Below are 16,960 nucleotides of genomic sequence, written 5' to 3' on the forward strand. Positions count from 1 at the left end.
GAATGTGTCAATAAAGTTTCCCCTTCCTGGGACAATGAATTCACGGTGTTCTTATTTCAATTTCCAGGAGTGTATATTTAATGTCATACAATGATGTTTATTAATTATTATTTAATTCTCTTGATCCTGCTTTTTGCATGCTGTGTAACGGTAGAGTGCAACATAACGAGATTAGGTCACCACTTGATTACAAGATAATACAGGGTGGTCCATTGGTAGTGACTGGGCCAAATATCTCACGAAATATGCATCAAACGTAAAAACTACAAAGTACGAAACTCGTCTAGCTTGAAGGGGGAAACCAGATGCCGCTATGGTTGGCCCACTAGATGCCCCGCTGCCATAGGTCAAACGGATATCAACTGCGTTTTTTTTTTTTTTTTTTTAAGTAGGAACCCCAATTTCTTATTACATATTTGTGTAGTACGTAAAGACATATGAATGTTTCAGTCGGACCACTTTCTTCGCTTTGTGATAGATGGCGCTGTAATAGTCACAAACGTATAAGTACGTGGTATCACGTAACGTTCCGCCAGTGCTGACGGTATTTGCTTCGTGATACATTACCCGTGTTAAAATGCACCATTTACCAATTGCGGAAAAGGTCGATATCGTGTTGATGAATGGTTATTGTGATCAAAATGCCCAACGGGCGTGTGCTACGTATGCTGCTCGGTATCCTGGACGACAATATCCAAGTCTCCGGACCGTTCGCCGGATAGTTACGTTATTTAACGAAACAGGAAGGTTTCACCACATGTGAAACGTCAACCACGACCTGCAACAAATTATGATGCCCAAGTAGGTGTTTTAGCTGCTGTCGCGGCTAATCCCCACATCAGTAGCAGACAAATTCAGCGAGAATCGGGAATCTCAAAAACGTCAGTGTTGAGAATGCTACATCAACATCGATTGCACCCGTACCATACTTCTATGCACCAGGAAATGCATGGCGACGACTTTGAACGTCGTGTACAGTTCTGCCACTGGGCACAAGAGAAATTACGGGACGATGACAGATCTTTTGCACGCGTTCTATTTAGCGACAAAGCGTCATTCACCAACAGTGGAAACGTAAACCGGCATAGTATGGACTAATGGGCTACGGAAAATCCACGATGGCTGCGACAAGTGGAACATCAGCGACCTTGGCGGGTTAACGTATGGTGCAGCATTATGGGAGGCATGATAATTGGCCCCCATTTAATCGATGGCAATCTAAATGGTGCAATGTATGCTGATTTTGCCGGCCGGTGTGGCCGTGCGGTTCTAGACGATTGAGTCTGGAACCGCGTGACCGCTACGGTCGCAGGTTCGAATCCTGCCTCCGGCATGGATGTGTGTGATGTTCTTAGGTTAGTTAGGTTTAAGTAGTTCTAAGTTGTAGGGGACTGATGACCACAGATGTTAAGTCCCACAGTGCTCAGAGCCATTTGAACCATTTTTTATGCTGATTTTCTACGTAATGTTCTACCGATGTTACTACAAGATGTTTCACTGCAAGACTGAATGGCGATGTACTTCCAACATGATGGATGTCCGGCACATAGCTCCCGTGGTGTTGAAGCGGTATTGAATAGCATATTTCGTGACAGGTGGATCGGTCATCGAAGCACCATACCGTGGCCCGCACGTTCACCGGATCTGACGTTCCCGGATTTCTTTCTGTGGAGAAAGTTGAAGGATATTTGCTATCGTGATCCACCGACACTGACTGACAACATGCGACAGCGCATTGTCAATGCATGTGAGAACGTTACGGAAGGCGAACTACTCGCTGTTGAGAGGAATGTCGTTACACGTTTTGCCAAATGCATTGAGGTTGACGGACATCATTTTGAACAATTATTCCATTAATGTGGTATTTACAGGTAATCACACTGTAATAGCATGCGTTCTCAGAAATGATAAGTTCACAAAGGTATGTGTATCACATTGGAACAACCGAAATAAAATGTTCAAACGTACCTACGTTGTGTATTTTAATTTAAAAGACCTACCTGTAACCAACTGTTGGTCTAAAATTGTGAACCATATCTTTGTGACTATTACAGCGCCATCTATCACAAAGGGAAACAAGTTGTCCAACTAAAACATTAGTATTTCTTTACGTACTACACGAATATGTAATAAAAATAGGGGTTCCTATTTTTAAAAAAACGCAGTTGATATCTGTTTGACCTATGGCAGCGCCATCCAGCGGGCCAACCATAGTGCCATCTGGTTTCCTCCTTCAAGCTAGACGAGTTTCGTTCTTTGTAGTTTTCTCGTTTGACGCTTATTTCGTCAGATATTTGGCCCGGTCACTACCAATGGACCACCCTGTGTACACTTTTTTAATTTAGGTCGACCGTCGCAGTGCGCTGTACAACGAAACCGACAATGGACTTTCACATCTGTAGAGGAGCGCTCAGAGAGACTCTTTGGAGCGCATCGCATGAAACCACGCAGCCTGCTGTTTGGATGCCACGGCAGAGGCAGTTCCGCTATCTGCGCCCCCGCGTATCTGCAGTGGTCCAGGTCAGCGCTCGCCTATCTGGTGGGGCCGGTTGTCTGGCCGCGCGAGGCCAAACGTTCACTGAACGGTAGCGAAGCCTCAGTACAACTCGAGATCCGCGGGCTGAAGAGGAACGGAGGAATCTGGAGACACAATGGAAGTAAGTTGGCGCCTGACGCTTGCGAGAACCAGTGCAGTCAAACTGGCTCCGTCGCACCGGCTGATTGCGTTTAGTGTTGTCAAAAGTTATTCTGGTGGTGTGAATGGGTACGTAACTTGAGAAAGGTCGCGTGTTAGATCTCGAGAAACCTGAGTAGTAAAATATGTTAGAAAGATACAGGAAACGCATTGGAATGTTCTTTTCTTCGTGTTCTTGGCCCGCATCTGCGCGGGTTCGGCATGGTGAGTAACGGATTTTGCAAGGTTAGTTTCACGGGTTAGCCCACGGGACGGAATGTGAGTATACCAATCGTCTGCGTATATTGTTATTTATAAGAAAGTGATTCAAAATGGCTCTGAGCACTATGGGACTTAACATCTGAGGCCAACAGTCCCCTAGAACTTAGAACTACTTAAACCTAACTAACCTAAGGACATCACACACATCCATGCCCGAGGGAGGATTCGAACCTGCGACCGTAGCAGTCGCGCCGTTCCGGACTGAAGCGCCTAGAACAGCTCGGCCACCGCGGCCGGCGACGGAGATCCATTTAATGAGTAGACCAAGCGCGCGACAATGAATTTAAATAATCGTGCAAGAACGCAAACAAATGTTGCGTTGAATACTCTTCAAGCTTCATTTAGTTGCAACAAGACAGCTGATTACAGAGCAGATCAATCCGCTGCTATTGTGTTGGCGATCGTTGTGTGCCCACATTGTAAGGCACTGGGGTACAGAAATGTAATCGTGGATTCTGTTACACGACTCGCTAAGTCAAAGTGGCGCCACTGATCCTGAAGTTGCGCTCTTTGGTTCCCGGAACTGGAACAGATTCCGAACAGACAAATCAAATTACGAAACAGAACAGTTGCTTCCGTATGACTCGGTTTGGCGCAACAGACGTGCGAGAATTCATCCCGGATGTGAAATTTCCGATTGGCGTACTTCCGAATGTACTTCTCCTCAAACTGAATATCCATAGAATGGTTAATAGATACAATACTTAATCAAAAATACGTTATTTTTTCTCATGTTTACTTTGTTTACACATTTCCCATAGTTTTTCACAAATTCACAAAACGATCGTAAAGAAATTTGTTGAACTTTCGACACGACAGCATCTGTAGGCTTAGCTAGTTCTACATTAACTGAGGCGGGACTTGGCTGCCAAACCAGTATTCACCTGGTGGGACGTGGAAAACCGCCTGAAATCCACAGCCACCGAACTACATCGTTAATTCGCCTGGCGGACTCCATACAGGGCCGGCGCACCTCCACGTCCGGGAAGCGGCGTTTCGACGTGGACGAATATCCGAGTGGGTGGGAAAAGTAGTGAAATATAACGGCAAAGTTGCCGTCAGTGGCAGGAGAAACCTGTCTCGTGACTGACTGTGTCTGTTGACTAAAGAGTACTGCGGCGCACTGCACTGCACTTCGCCGCACCGTAAAACTCTCACATTTGGGGCCAGACGCGCTATCGTACGTGGTGGTGCTGGAAGGAGTTCAAGTGACGCTGTGTGTTTATAGTTCCATTGTTAGTCAGTTTCACATTAGCACAGTGCGTAAAGTGCAAGACGATACGACTGGTATTTAAGACCTCTACCAGGGTGGTGTGTAGCGAAACCGTTTTCTTCATTTAGTGTAAAATCAAGTATTTAGATTTGACATGACCATATTTCTATCCATATTATTTGTAGTTATACTGGTTAAGAATAATCTGTGTTATTAAACGAAGATTTGTCTTTTACTGCTATCGGTCTAAATACATGTTAGTGCTACGTTTTGCCGGCCGCGGTGACCGAGCGGTTCTAGGTGCTTCGGTCTGGAACCGCGCGACTGCATCGAATCCTGCCTCGGGCATGGATTTGTGTGATGTCCTTAGGTTAGTTAGGCTTAAGTAGTTCCAAGTCTAGGGGACTGATGACCTCTGCTGTTACGTCCCATAGTGCTCAGAGCCATTTGAAGCATTTTTTTGCTACGTTTCATTTTGTTAGATAACGAAGCGATACGTGTTTGTTTTTCTTCTTCTTGAGATTTTCGGTGCGTAGTAGTTGGTAGCTATAAAAATTTAATTTATTAATTTAAACTACAGTTATATACAAATTAAAAAATGTTGCCCTTCATCTAACACTGCTTTTTATGAGCGGACTGTTCGGTAAATTTCAGTTATCATAAATGTGTGGATTTTAATTAAGTATGTAGAATTGTTGTATAATTTGTGTCTTGTATACTCCTAATGCCTAAAGAGCGCGCTCTGCAAAAAATAAAATTTAATAGTAACATTTGTTGGGACTGGTAACAGGAAAAATCATAATATTAATACGTAAACATTGAAAATTGAAGACCAGTTTTTAATATTAATCATAAAGGAGGCCAACGAAACACGCATATAAGGCTGCTTTGCCGTAAATGTGCACAAATAAATAATTTGTGTACGTAGCCGTTAAGAGAGGTAAAAGGAAACAGACATACACATTAGAAAAGTTTGCCTCTTCCTCTTACGCTGCTACCAGGTTCTAGTACGCTTACCTATAACGTGCTATGGTAGAAATGACGTGAAAAAGTAATAACGTTTCAAGTAATCGCATTCTACGGACGTTCATATTTAAATGTTGCCGATTGTTCAGCTGACGGAACACACGGATGCCTGGCAAATACAGTGCCCTAATTGCTAGGCTGTTGATGTTTTCAGCAGCGGAAAACAAACGTCGCAGTAAAGACGCCTTCAGAGCAACACAGACTATACATAACCAAGTTTACTGGCGTCGTGCTTTCGCTTACTTTTGTCTAAGAGTAAACGGAAGTGAATTTGTATTCATTTGCCACTGCTACCACAAAATTTCAACTGAGGTTCTAAGTTTCAATTTGTGCATTTTGAATAGTTACGATTTCCCTTATTATGCGGGGACTATATTGTTTTAGGCTAAGCCTCGAAGAAGAACACTAACGGGCCAGACTGAAAGACGAACAGCTAAAAAGAAATAAGTTTTGCGTAGACGAAGTTGCGTCAACTCTCTTGCCATCTCCTGCACCAAACATGTTCTCGTGCGGACGTATTCTAAATTCTTTTTCGCAGTCTCTCTTCGTACTTCAGCTTTTCACTCCCTCTGACTACCAGTCTTTATGCTCGTGTCTCTCCCGCACTGTCTCCGTCTGTCCCGTTGAGATTTACAGTGCATTTCACTCCCAATGGTTCCTCTCTCACCCACACTACCTCCTTTTGTCATTCTTTTGCAGTGTCACTATCTCCACCATACTCGGCGCTGTACCCGCGTGCTTAAAATTTTTGACCTTTGGCGTCTGGAAAGACGTAGACGTTCTGATAGATCTCAAAAACATTCCAATGGGTCGGGTCTCTGGGTGGGCCAGACAACTTCAGAAATGTCGTTCTCTACAAACCATTGTCCCACACAGGCTGCTTTATGAGAGGGTGCATTGTCTTGCGGACACAAAGCTTCCTCTGGTTTCAGATCTTGACGGAGAATGGGCTGCCATTCTTGTCCAGACAACCACATCCCTCACTAAGAGTATTCCCAGGAGAGTTCGAGCTCTTATAAAGGCGAAAAGCCGACACAGAATATATTAATTTACGCTGATAATAGGCTTTCGGATATTTTTGACCAGTCAGTGCACATATCTTCGTTACGTACCAAAAAATTACAGTCCCTCTGAGTGTCTTTCTGTCTGTGTGTAAAGGCGAACCTCAGGAGCTGCTGTGGCGATATTGGTGCAGTTTTCACTGATAGCTAGACTGATTCACCAGGCATGTTTCCGTATATAATTTGTTACCGCTACGCCAGACAATTCGACCTGCCGTATAAAGTGGATGAAGCGAAATTCGCGCACTCGGGCTTCGCAGCGCGATTTCTGATATACCAGCGATAAAAAAAAATGTCTGTCACAAAATTTCATCCGGCGGTACATTCGCAGAAAAAGGTCGTTAAAGAGTGGCAATCGGGCAACACTGTTACCACATGTACGGTAATTATCTCTGTCAGCACATGTTAAGCTGCAGTACAGTTGGTGCCGTGGGTAGAGTTTTGAGGTAGCGTGCAGGAGGTCAATGGTTCGATCCTGGGGTGAGGTATATGTTTTGTATTTTGTAAATGTAGTCCAGGTGGTACGGTATCTGACATCAGAAATCCTCAACAGCGAATGCTGCGCGTCCTCTAGAAAACCTCTGCATTTACATACTACAATCGTAGAAATGGAAGATTGGTCATCTTTGAAAGAACCCCTTTCCACGTCGTGGGCGTGAATTTATTCGCACCACTTCATCTACCAGTTGCGAAACCTGTTTTCTTTGCACCCTCCTGCAATGATCCCACAGAATAGTACCAACTGTTATTCTTGGCTCATTAAGGTCCATTACATTTAGTTACGGCCTTACGTTACCAGTAGGACTGGGAACGTGCTTTGTGAATCACGTCGAAACTCGGTTACTATTTGTGTCATCACCATGGTCCCACTAATTATGCCTTTCAACACAAGAGTCTGCTGGCCCCATGTTGTTTAGTATGTATCTCGATACATTATTATTATTATTATTATTATTATTATTGTCGTTATTCTATCGATGGGACTGCGGAAACATCACGACTGTTACCATTAGGGAAACAGTGTCATTCGAAACCGAACATTTCACAGTTAGTGCTGTCGGGATGAATCATGCAGGGCAATATTTGTCAAAGGTGTAATGCACGTTAGGTGGAACAGCGCGCAGGACTGACGGCGTGTTTGTACTGTGTGCTCTGTCCTCCCCGGCCGGTGTGGCCGAGCGGTTCTAGGCGCTTCAGCCTGGAACCGCGCGACCGCTACGTCGCAGGTTCGAATCCTGCCTCGGGCATGGATGTGTGTGATGTCCTTAGGTTAGTTAGGTTTAAGAAGTTCTAAGTTCTAGGGGACTGATGACCTCAGAAGTTAAGTCCCATAGTGCTCAGTGCCATTTGAACCATTTGAGCTCTGTCTGCCAGACAGGGACTAGTTGCGAGCGGCGTAACGCGCCCGTGACAGACTCCAGTGTACGTGTATAGGCGTACAGAAATTTCTCATTGTAAACCTCTAAACCGGTGCGGCATACACAAACGACGAGTATGTGGATATGCTTCTGGTCCTTGGTGCATCTGATATCCGGGCTGGTGTTGCTCGTGAATATACTGTTAGATATTCTCGTCAATGCTATCCAGATAAAACTGTGTTTCGTCATCTGGAGCTCCCCCTCCGGGAGTCAGCTTCTCTCCTTCCACCATCGCATGACCCAGGTCATCCACGGACACCCCGTACTCCAGCTACTGAGTAGCTATTCTGGAGGTCATACACCGAGAGCACCAGCGAAGCGCACGTAGCGTGGCAGGGCAGCTGCGTGCCTCGCGAGGCACGGTCGTTAACGCGTTGCTCGAGCATGGGCTGCAACCCTATCGTTATGCTTTCAAGCAATACCTGCATCCTGCAGATCGCCATCAGCGGATGCAGTTCTGTGAACGGTTCCAACAACAACAGGAGGCCAACGATGACTTTGTGAACACCATAATACGGTTGGATGAAGCAGCATTCACTCGTGAGGGTGTCGTCAATGCCCACCGTTGGTGTGAGGTTAGCCCACAAGTCACCTGCTATCATGGATATAAAGTTCGCTTTGGTATCAACGTCTGGGCCGGAATATTGGGCGACAGGTGTTTTGGCCTTTACATGTTGCCTGACGGGTTATCTGCACGAAGGTATTATGCATTCCTATCAAACTATCTGCCTGACGCGCTGGAATATGTTCCACTACATGTACCGCAGAGAACATGGTTCCAACATTATGGTGCCCCTCCAAACTCTGGAATTAATGTGCGACAGTATTTGGACAGAACATTTCCAGGAAAATGGCTCGGACATGGAATTCCAGTTGTATGGCCACAGCGTTCACCTCAACTACCGCCCCTGGAGTTCTTCCTGTAGGGACACCTGAAGGAGCGCGTCTACTCTATTCCGCCGACGAATGTGGAAGAGTTGATGGCGCGTGTTCATGCTGCTCTTGTTATGGTGGACGCAGCTTTGCTGCGAAGGGTCCAGAGCTGTAAGATCCGGCTGTTGCCGCAGTGTTTGGACGCGCAGGGAGGTCACTTTGAGCATCTGTTGTTCTGAGGACAACGTATTCTGTTGTGAAGGTCGTGCGGTCATTAATATGGACATTATTATAGTCACTGGTTGCTAATGCGCGACGTCTGAGAGCTCATATTACATGTAGTATAAATGACAAGTAGATGCTGTGTTATTTTACTGTATCATCGTTAGCATATCGAAATTGATACAGTTTTTGTAGTTATTCTGTGCTATAACAGGTCATTTGTTTCAACTGTCTGTTTCTAATTTGACTAACCACGTATTTGTTATGTTCAGCGGTGCAAAATGTTGTAAATTTAGCCGGCCGGTGTGGCCAAGCGGTTAAAGGCGCTACAGTCTGGAACCGCGTGGCCGCTACGGTCGCAGGTTCGAATCCTGCCTCGGGCATGGATGTGTGTGATGTCCTTAGGTTAGTTAGGTTTAAGTACTTCTAAGTTATAGGGGACTGATGACCTTAGAAGTTAAGTTCCATAGTGCTCAGAGCCATTTGAACCATTTTTTTGTAAATTTAGGATGTTGTTGTTATTGTGGTCTTCAGTCCTGAGACTGGTTTGATGCAGCTCTCCATGCTACTCAATCCTGTGCAAGCTTCTTCATCTCCCAGTACCTACTGCAACCTACATCCTTCTGAATCTCCTTAGTGTATTCATCTCTTGGTCTCCCTCTATGATTTTTACTCTCCACGCTACCCTCCAGTACTAAATTGGTGATCCTTTGATGCCTCAGAACATGTCCTAACAACCGATCCCTTCTTCTGGTCAAGTTTTGCCACAAACGTCTCTTCTCCCCAATCCTATTCAATACTTCCTCATTAGTTATGTGATCTACCCATCTAATCTTCAGCATTCTTCTGTAGCACCACATTTCGAAAGCTTCTATTCTCTTCTTGTCCAAACTATTTATCCTCCATGTTTCACTTCCATGTGAAATAAATGAGATACCGAATGAAATTAGCAAATAAAAAATGCGCCCTAACCCAGGATCGAACCGTCGATCTCCTGCATGCTAACCCAAAACTTTATCCAGTGCACCAACTGTACAGCACGACTGACAGGTGCTGACAGAGATACTTACCTTACATTTGATTACAGTGTTGCCAGACTGCCACTTTTTAACGTCCTTTTTCTGCGGATGTACTCACCAGACAAAATTTGGTGAGAGACATTTTTTTATCATTGGCTCGTGAGGAGTCGCGCTGCGATGCCCGAGTGCGCCAATTTCACTTCACCCGGTATAATGGCGATCAAAACGTTTCCATTCCAAGGCCGCACTAACCCCTTACTTACCAGTAGGTAAGGAGTTAGGGCTGTTTAATGATTACAGTCACTAGCCAAGTGAAATTTCAGCAGACTATGGAATTTTCCCATCGTGCTGGCTGTTCCATAAAGTTTCATGTAAATTGCCAAACTTCAGCTACCTGCTGCCAGGATAGTTGGATTCTCAAAGCTGAGAGTACACGGCCCTCCTAGATTTAAGCCCCTGCAGTGTATGCGCCTGCTACTCAGTGGCTTACGACTACATCCACAAGTTAGACTTGTTTCTTCAGTTCCCACCAGACGCCCGTCCGAACACACACCGAAATATCGTGACAACAAGACATCGACATCCACCAGTTATCTCTATATTTTGTGAAAGAAGTTGAAGTTTGTTCGTCATAAATTAAATCCACTCTCCTGAAAAATTGGAATATTGAAAAGAAAATCATCTTTTGTGTCAGCTGTATAGAAATTAGTTATCCTCATTTATTTCTGCTACAGTCCAAATCGAGACTGCAGAGCATTGTTCTGATTAGAAAGTGTATCACATATGCCGTGGAACAGTCATTGGAACTGCAACATTCATAAGAGAAACAATCATTCTCTAAGATGAATGGTTATAAAGGTAATTATTATTTATTTACTGTGATATTTACCTTGCGTTTAATACTGAGTGGTAGTCCAATGTCAAACAATGTACTGCCGTATCGCCTCTTACAGAAGTTTCGCTCAGTCTGCGGCAACGGCGCGATTTCAGTTCCCTGCTACGCACGAACCCACTCGATTTATGCTGGCGCCGAACACAGCATCCCTTTCTTCCACTGCGATTAGTACATGCTTTGTTTCGATACCTCCTGCATTATTAGTGCTTCGCACTTGCGCGTGGTATGTGTGTTCCATCTGACAGGTTATTAAGATACAACAGATTGAAACGTATCGACTACTGTTGGAGTCAGCACTGACACAAACAACGAAGGAGAGAAATTGCGATGGACAGTGGCAGGAATCCAAAACGATCTGTGCACAACATTTTAAAATTAATGGAACAATTTATTTCTAAAAAAGGAAACAAACATAACTTTAGCCGCGCAGGGTAGGCGCGCAGTCAGAGGCGCTTTGTCACGGTCCATGCGCTTCCCCCGTCGGAGGTTCGAGTCCTCCCTCGGGCTTGGGTGTGTGCGTTGTCCTTAGCGTAAGATAGTTTAAGTTAGATTATGTAGTGTGTAAGCTTAGGGACCGAAGACCTCAGTAGTTTGGTCCCATAAGACCTTACCACAAATTTACAAAATTTCTCATAATGAAGCAGCTTAATTATGCTTCCTGTGCCTCCTACATGCAATTAAATTACACACTATTACTACTCGCAGAATTCAGGCTAAGTAAAGTCGTAGTATTAGTATTGATGGTCTCGAAGTCTGCGACCGAACTGGAGCGGCCAACGGCGGGCGGCTGGTTAAGTCGGTGTCGACGGGGGGCGCTGAGCAGCCTGCCTGTCTTCCTGGAGGTGTGGCGGTGGCCGGTCTTTCCACTGCCGCGCAGGTCAGCGCCTTCTCGATGCCGTTTCGCGGCGCTGTGCTGGTCGGTATCCAGTGGATGCTTTTGGACTGCCCAGAAGCGAACTGCTGTTCACTTATTTCTGGCTCGATAATAAAAGAAACTCTGTCAAAACCATATTTCTGGTGACAAACATTACTAGTAGTATATCATTCATAATAGAAAATGTACTTTTATTTAATTACATTGTGTAGGCCTTAAATGAGAGGGTTGCAACGTTAATAGCCGCAACTATTTGTTTACAACTGGTACTGCCAATAGAATCCTACGACTTTCACATCGCTGGCAATGCATTATGGACAATACTGGTGGCTACTTTGAAGGACATAAAACTTCCAAAAATGTGTCTGTTTCGTATAATTTGTAAGTAAATAGTTATCAAGGCCGTCAGTAGTTCTAAGGGAATGTTGTCTACTCCCAGGGCCTTGTTTCGACTCAGGTCTTTCAGTGCTCTGTCAAACTCTTCACGCAGTATCGTATCTCCCATTTCATCTTCATCATGTAAATGAAGATGAAATGGGAGATATGATGCTGCGTGAAGATTTTGACAGAGCACTGAAAGACCTGAGTCGAAACAAGGCCCCGGGAGTAGACAACATTCCCTTAGAACTACTGACGGCCTTGGGAGAGCTAGTCATGACAAAACTCTACCATCTGTTGAGCAAGATGGATGAGACAGGCGAAATACCCTCTGACTTCAAGAAGAATATAATAATTCCAATGCCAAAGAAAGCAGGTGTTGACAGATGTGAAAAATAACGAACTATCAATTTAATAAGTTACAGCTGCAAAATACTAACGCGAATTCTTTACAGACAAATGGAAAAACTGATAGAAGCCGATCTCGGGGAAGATCAGTTTGGATTCAGTAGAAATGTTGGAACACGTGAGGCAACACCGACCCTACGACTTATCTTAGAAGAAAGATTAAGGAAAGGCAAACCTACGTTTCTAGCACTTGTAGACTTAGAGGAAGCTTTTGACAATGTTGACTGGAATACTCTCTTTCAAATTCTAAAGGTGGCAGGGGTAAAATACAGGAAGCGAAAGGCTATTTACAATTTGTACAGAAATCAAATGGCAGTTTTAAGAGTCGAGGGACATGAAAGGGAACATCTGGCAACCATTTTTGGCTCTTAACTTGTACCAATAAGGTAATAGATCATAAAGATGAAGGTTATAAATTGTAGTAGTGATGTAGTACATTACTTGATAAAGGTCCCAGAAATTTGGCAGCTTTGCTAACTGTGCCAGCACCCACAGTCAATGGGAGAAAACCCATCTAACATTTCTAAATTTCCCTCCATTTATACATTAAGTAATTTATGTAGAAGGGTGGAGAATGGGGTGGGGGAGGGATGACCTTAACCTTGTCTGGGGAGGGGGGTGAGATCTGACAGCAATGCAGGGTGTGCCAGAACTGGCTTTGGTCCTTTGCTTGTGCAGTGAGACAAACTCATTTTCTGGAGAAAATTCTTCTGCCCCCTTGATATACACCTCTCATGTAGACAGCCAATATCAGTAGCTGCATGCTCGCTTCACTTTGTTAGGCATTTCTTCAGTAACTCAGTTTAGGATGTAACTGTTTTCTCTGGGCATACAAGAGAGAATATTGCTTGACATACAAGTGCACTGTTCTGTTGTGATCTTGTTCACCTGTTGCTTTTACAGGGTTCCACAAATTGTACAACTCCACTTCATATTAAAATAGGACAATCTACCATTAGCCAAGTAAGTCAATTTAAATATCTCGGAAGCACAATAACTGAAGACTTGAGATGCCACCAGGAGGTGACAACTCGAATTGCCATAGCGAAGGAGGCATTCAACAGAAAGAGGAGACTCTTATGTGGAAAATTAGATAAAGGACTAAGGAAAAGGCTTGGCAAATGTTTTGTCTGGAGTGTGGCACTATATGGGGCAGAAACATGGACGCTAAGACGAGAGGACGAAAAAAGGTTAGAAGCATTTGAGATGTGGATGTGGAGGAGAATGGAGAGAATAAGCTGGATGGAAAGAGTGAGTACTGAAAGAGTACTGGAAAGGGTTGGTGAGAGAAGATGCCTGCTGAAGGTTGCAAGAGAAAGGAAAAAGAACTGGTTGGGACATTCATTGAGAAGGGAGTGCTTGCTAGTAGATGCTTTGGAGGGATTGGTTCGTGGGAGAAGACTGAGAGGAAGAAGGAGATACAAGGTGATAGACGACATAAAGGGAAGAGGAAATTATGCAGACCTGAAGAGGATGGCAGAAGACCGGACAGCCTGGAGAACTACCATGTGAAAACCTGCCTTTAGGCAGAACACTGATGATGATGATGATTATGATGATGACTTCATATGAGCCAGTGGTTCCTGGTTCTGTATTTATTACAAATGTACTGTACTTCGTTGCCTGTCATTAACTTGTTTCTCACGTTACAGGTAAGGGCGGCCCTACTGCTACTGTTTGCGGCGTCAGGGTTGCTGGTGCCAGCTCTGGAGGCGGCCGAGGTGCTGGGCCTCTTCCAGTCTGGAGACCGCAGCCAGTGGGTGCTGGCGGAGACCTACCTGAGGGCGCTGGAGCGACGCGGCCACCGCATCACCGCCGTCACCACGTTCCCCTCCAGCCAGGGCAGCACCGCGGGCAACTGGACCGAGATCCTCATACCGAACCCCATCAATGAAGACGGTAAAGCAACATACTTAGCACTGGAACCTTTCCGTTAGTCTTGGTTGTGGGAAGAAAATGTTATCAACGCAATCAGATTTACGAGCCTGACGCGTTACCTCCATACTCCTAGTAGTAAGGCTATTTCTGTGCAAGATTATCTACCTTCCATAGCTGTGCACTACAGTTTCGAATTTGGTTCTCCACGATCTTCATAAACATGCCTCAAGACAAGTTCTTCTAGCATTCTAATACTGCCTGGTTGAACAATTATTTTAGGTTTTTGAAGAGTTCGTTCAAATGGTTCAAATGGCTCTGAGCACTATGGGACTTAACATCTAAGGTCATCAGTCCCCTAGAACTTATAACTACTTAAACGTAACTAACCTAAGGACAGCACACAACACCCAGTCATCACGAGGCAGAGAAAATCCCTGACCCCGCCGGGAATCGAATCCGGGAACCCGGGCGCGGGAAGCGAGAAGAAGAGTTCGTCGCAAGTAAATGACAGTGGTGTTGATTTGTGAAGACAAGTGTTCGAATGTCGCTGTTGTCCCCTCACGTCTAGGACCTAAGTGGTGGAAAGCTTCAGAAGACACATGGAGAACTGTGGTGTGCGTTCTGTAAGACCTTCGGTACACACACCATCAGATTATTTGACTTGTCGCTCTAATGAAGTAGGCGAGTGTCAGCAATATGTCTCGTGGTCTTCTGATGGCGTGTTTATCTTCTGCCGTTAGGTCAGATGATAGAAATTCCACTTGCACACTTAGAGTAGCAGATTGACGGTGACCAACTTTAAACAGAACTTGATTCATTTTCACACACATTTATTAAAATAATAAAAAGCATAGACATTACGTAACTTGATTCTGGATGCTATTTACAACTGACAATCTGAAGTTCCTTTGGTCTTGGTACGTTAATCTTATTCTCACAAGTCCCTGATACTTGACAAAGTATACATTTCTCTTCATGGCTATGTACAGGAATATGGTAATCTTATTAGGCGCAGGCTGAAACTGGACTATAGACTGGTACAGACTAATGCAGACTGGTACAGACTGGTGCAGAAAAATGTAGACCGACTAATCGGAGGTCCATTATAATACCTCGCGCGTTCAGGTATCACTGCGCGAGTGTGATCCACGAGGAGAAAAGGTTCTATGTTAGCAGCAATCTCACTGGCTGCGTTACATATTAATACGCGGATCGGCGGAAGCAGAATTTGGTCCGTCTCTAAGGCAGCGCCATCTCGTAGTGCGGAGACGGACGAGCGCTGCGCCTGCGCTGTTGCGCTTAGCGGGGCGCGCTCTAGTGGTGAAGTTGTGTACGCGCTGACTACGCAGAACTGTGTACACAACAAGAACTGCGCTTATATTTCCGACCATGTCAAAAATACTCTGATAGGGAAAAAAATCTCAACACCAAGAAGGAGTTGTGGACATAAGCGAAAGTTGGTAGCGGTTTTTCTACATCTGAAAGAAGACGTCCATTCATATTTCCTTTCAATACACACTGCAACAATCGTGAGCTTTAGGTATCTTTGAGATTGGACATGGTGAGTCGAAAAAATAGTTCAAATGGCTCTGAGCACTATGGGACTTAACATGTATGGTCATCAGTCCCCTAGAACTTAGAACTACTTAAACCTAACTAACCTAAGGACAGCACACAACACCCAGCCATCACGAGGCAGAGAAAATCCCTGACCCCGCCGGGAATCGAACCTGGGAACCCGGGCGTGGGAAGCGAGAACGCTACCGCACGACCACGAGATGCGGGCATGGTGAGTCGATGTTAGTCAAGAATGCCTTTAAGGGGACAAAGACACCATTATCAGCAACTCACTGAGTTTGAACGAGGACTTGTAATAGGGCTGCAAGAAGCTGGATGTTCCTTCTCCGGTAGTGCTTAAAGACTTGGCAGGAATGTAGCCACTGTACATGACTGCTGGCAGCGGTGTCGCGAGAGTGCACGGTCTCTGAATGGCCACGTGGTGGCACCACTGACAGGGAAGGCAACCGTGTCCAGGGTATGGGTCTGGCGCATCGTACTGCCTCTGCAGCAGTAATTCAGCAGCAGTTGGCACAACAGTGATACAACGAACTGTAACAAATCGGTTACTTCAAAGGCAGCTGAGAACCAGACGCCCTAGTGACCTCAAACCATCTCCATTTGCGACTCCAGTGGTGTCAAGCGAGAGCTCACCGGAGGGCAGGGTGGTAACGTGCCTCAACTGTGTTTCCTGATGAAAGCCGGTTCTGTCTCGTTGCCTGTGAGTGCTGTCTGTTGGTTACAAGGAGCCCAACTGAAGAGCCGCAGGCAACCTGTCTGCGTGCTAGAGACACTGGACCCACACGTGGAGTTATGGGCTATGGTGTGGTTCCGAATGACAGCGGGAGCATGGTTATCCAACACACCCTGACTGCGATCTGTAAGTAGGTCTGATGATTCGGCCTGCTGTGCTGCCATTCATCAACAGAATTCAAGGTGTTTTCCAAGGGGATACCGCTGTTGTGAGTCAACATTCTCCACGGAGTGCCGTCATGTTGTCTTGGCCTGCTCGATCACCAGATCTGGCTCCAGTCGAGCAGATGTGTGAAATTATGGGACTAAAAGTCCAGCATTAGCCGCCCCTATACTGACAGACCAAGTGCAACAGGCGTGGAACTCCATCCCACAAACTGGCATCCGGCACCTGTGCACCTGTGCACGTTTGCGTGTTTGGGTTCAACT

The 16,960-nt window shown here is 45.3% G+C and overlaps 1 protein-coding gene across 1 annotated transcript in view; it reads left to right on the plus strand.

Annotated features, from left to right (window-relative positions):
• The first annotated feature begins 2,562 nt into the window (after nt 1–2,562).
• LOC126100545 (UDP-glycosyltransferase UGT5-like) overlaps nt 2,563–16,960 on the plus strand; it is a 120,151-nt gene continuing 105,753 nt past the window's right edge. Inside the window, exons 1-2 of the mRNA XM_049911163.1 lie at nt 2,563–2,657; nt 13,996–14,242. Of these exons, the coding sequence (XP_049767120.1) occupies nt 2,652–2,657; nt 13,996–14,242 (253 nt within the window). The 5' untranslated portion in view covers nt 2,563–2,651. The remainder of the gene's footprint in view (nt 2,658–13,995; nt 14,243–16,960) is intronic.

The sequence above is a fragment of the Schistocerca cancellata genome, chromosome 9 (assembly GCF_023864275.1).
Source record: "Schistocerca cancellata isolate TAMUIC-IGC-003103 chromosome 9, iqSchCanc2.1, whole genome shotgun sequence".
Classification (NCBI taxonomy): Eukaryota; Metazoa; Arthropoda; class Insecta; order Orthoptera; family Acrididae; genus Schistocerca; species Schistocerca cancellata.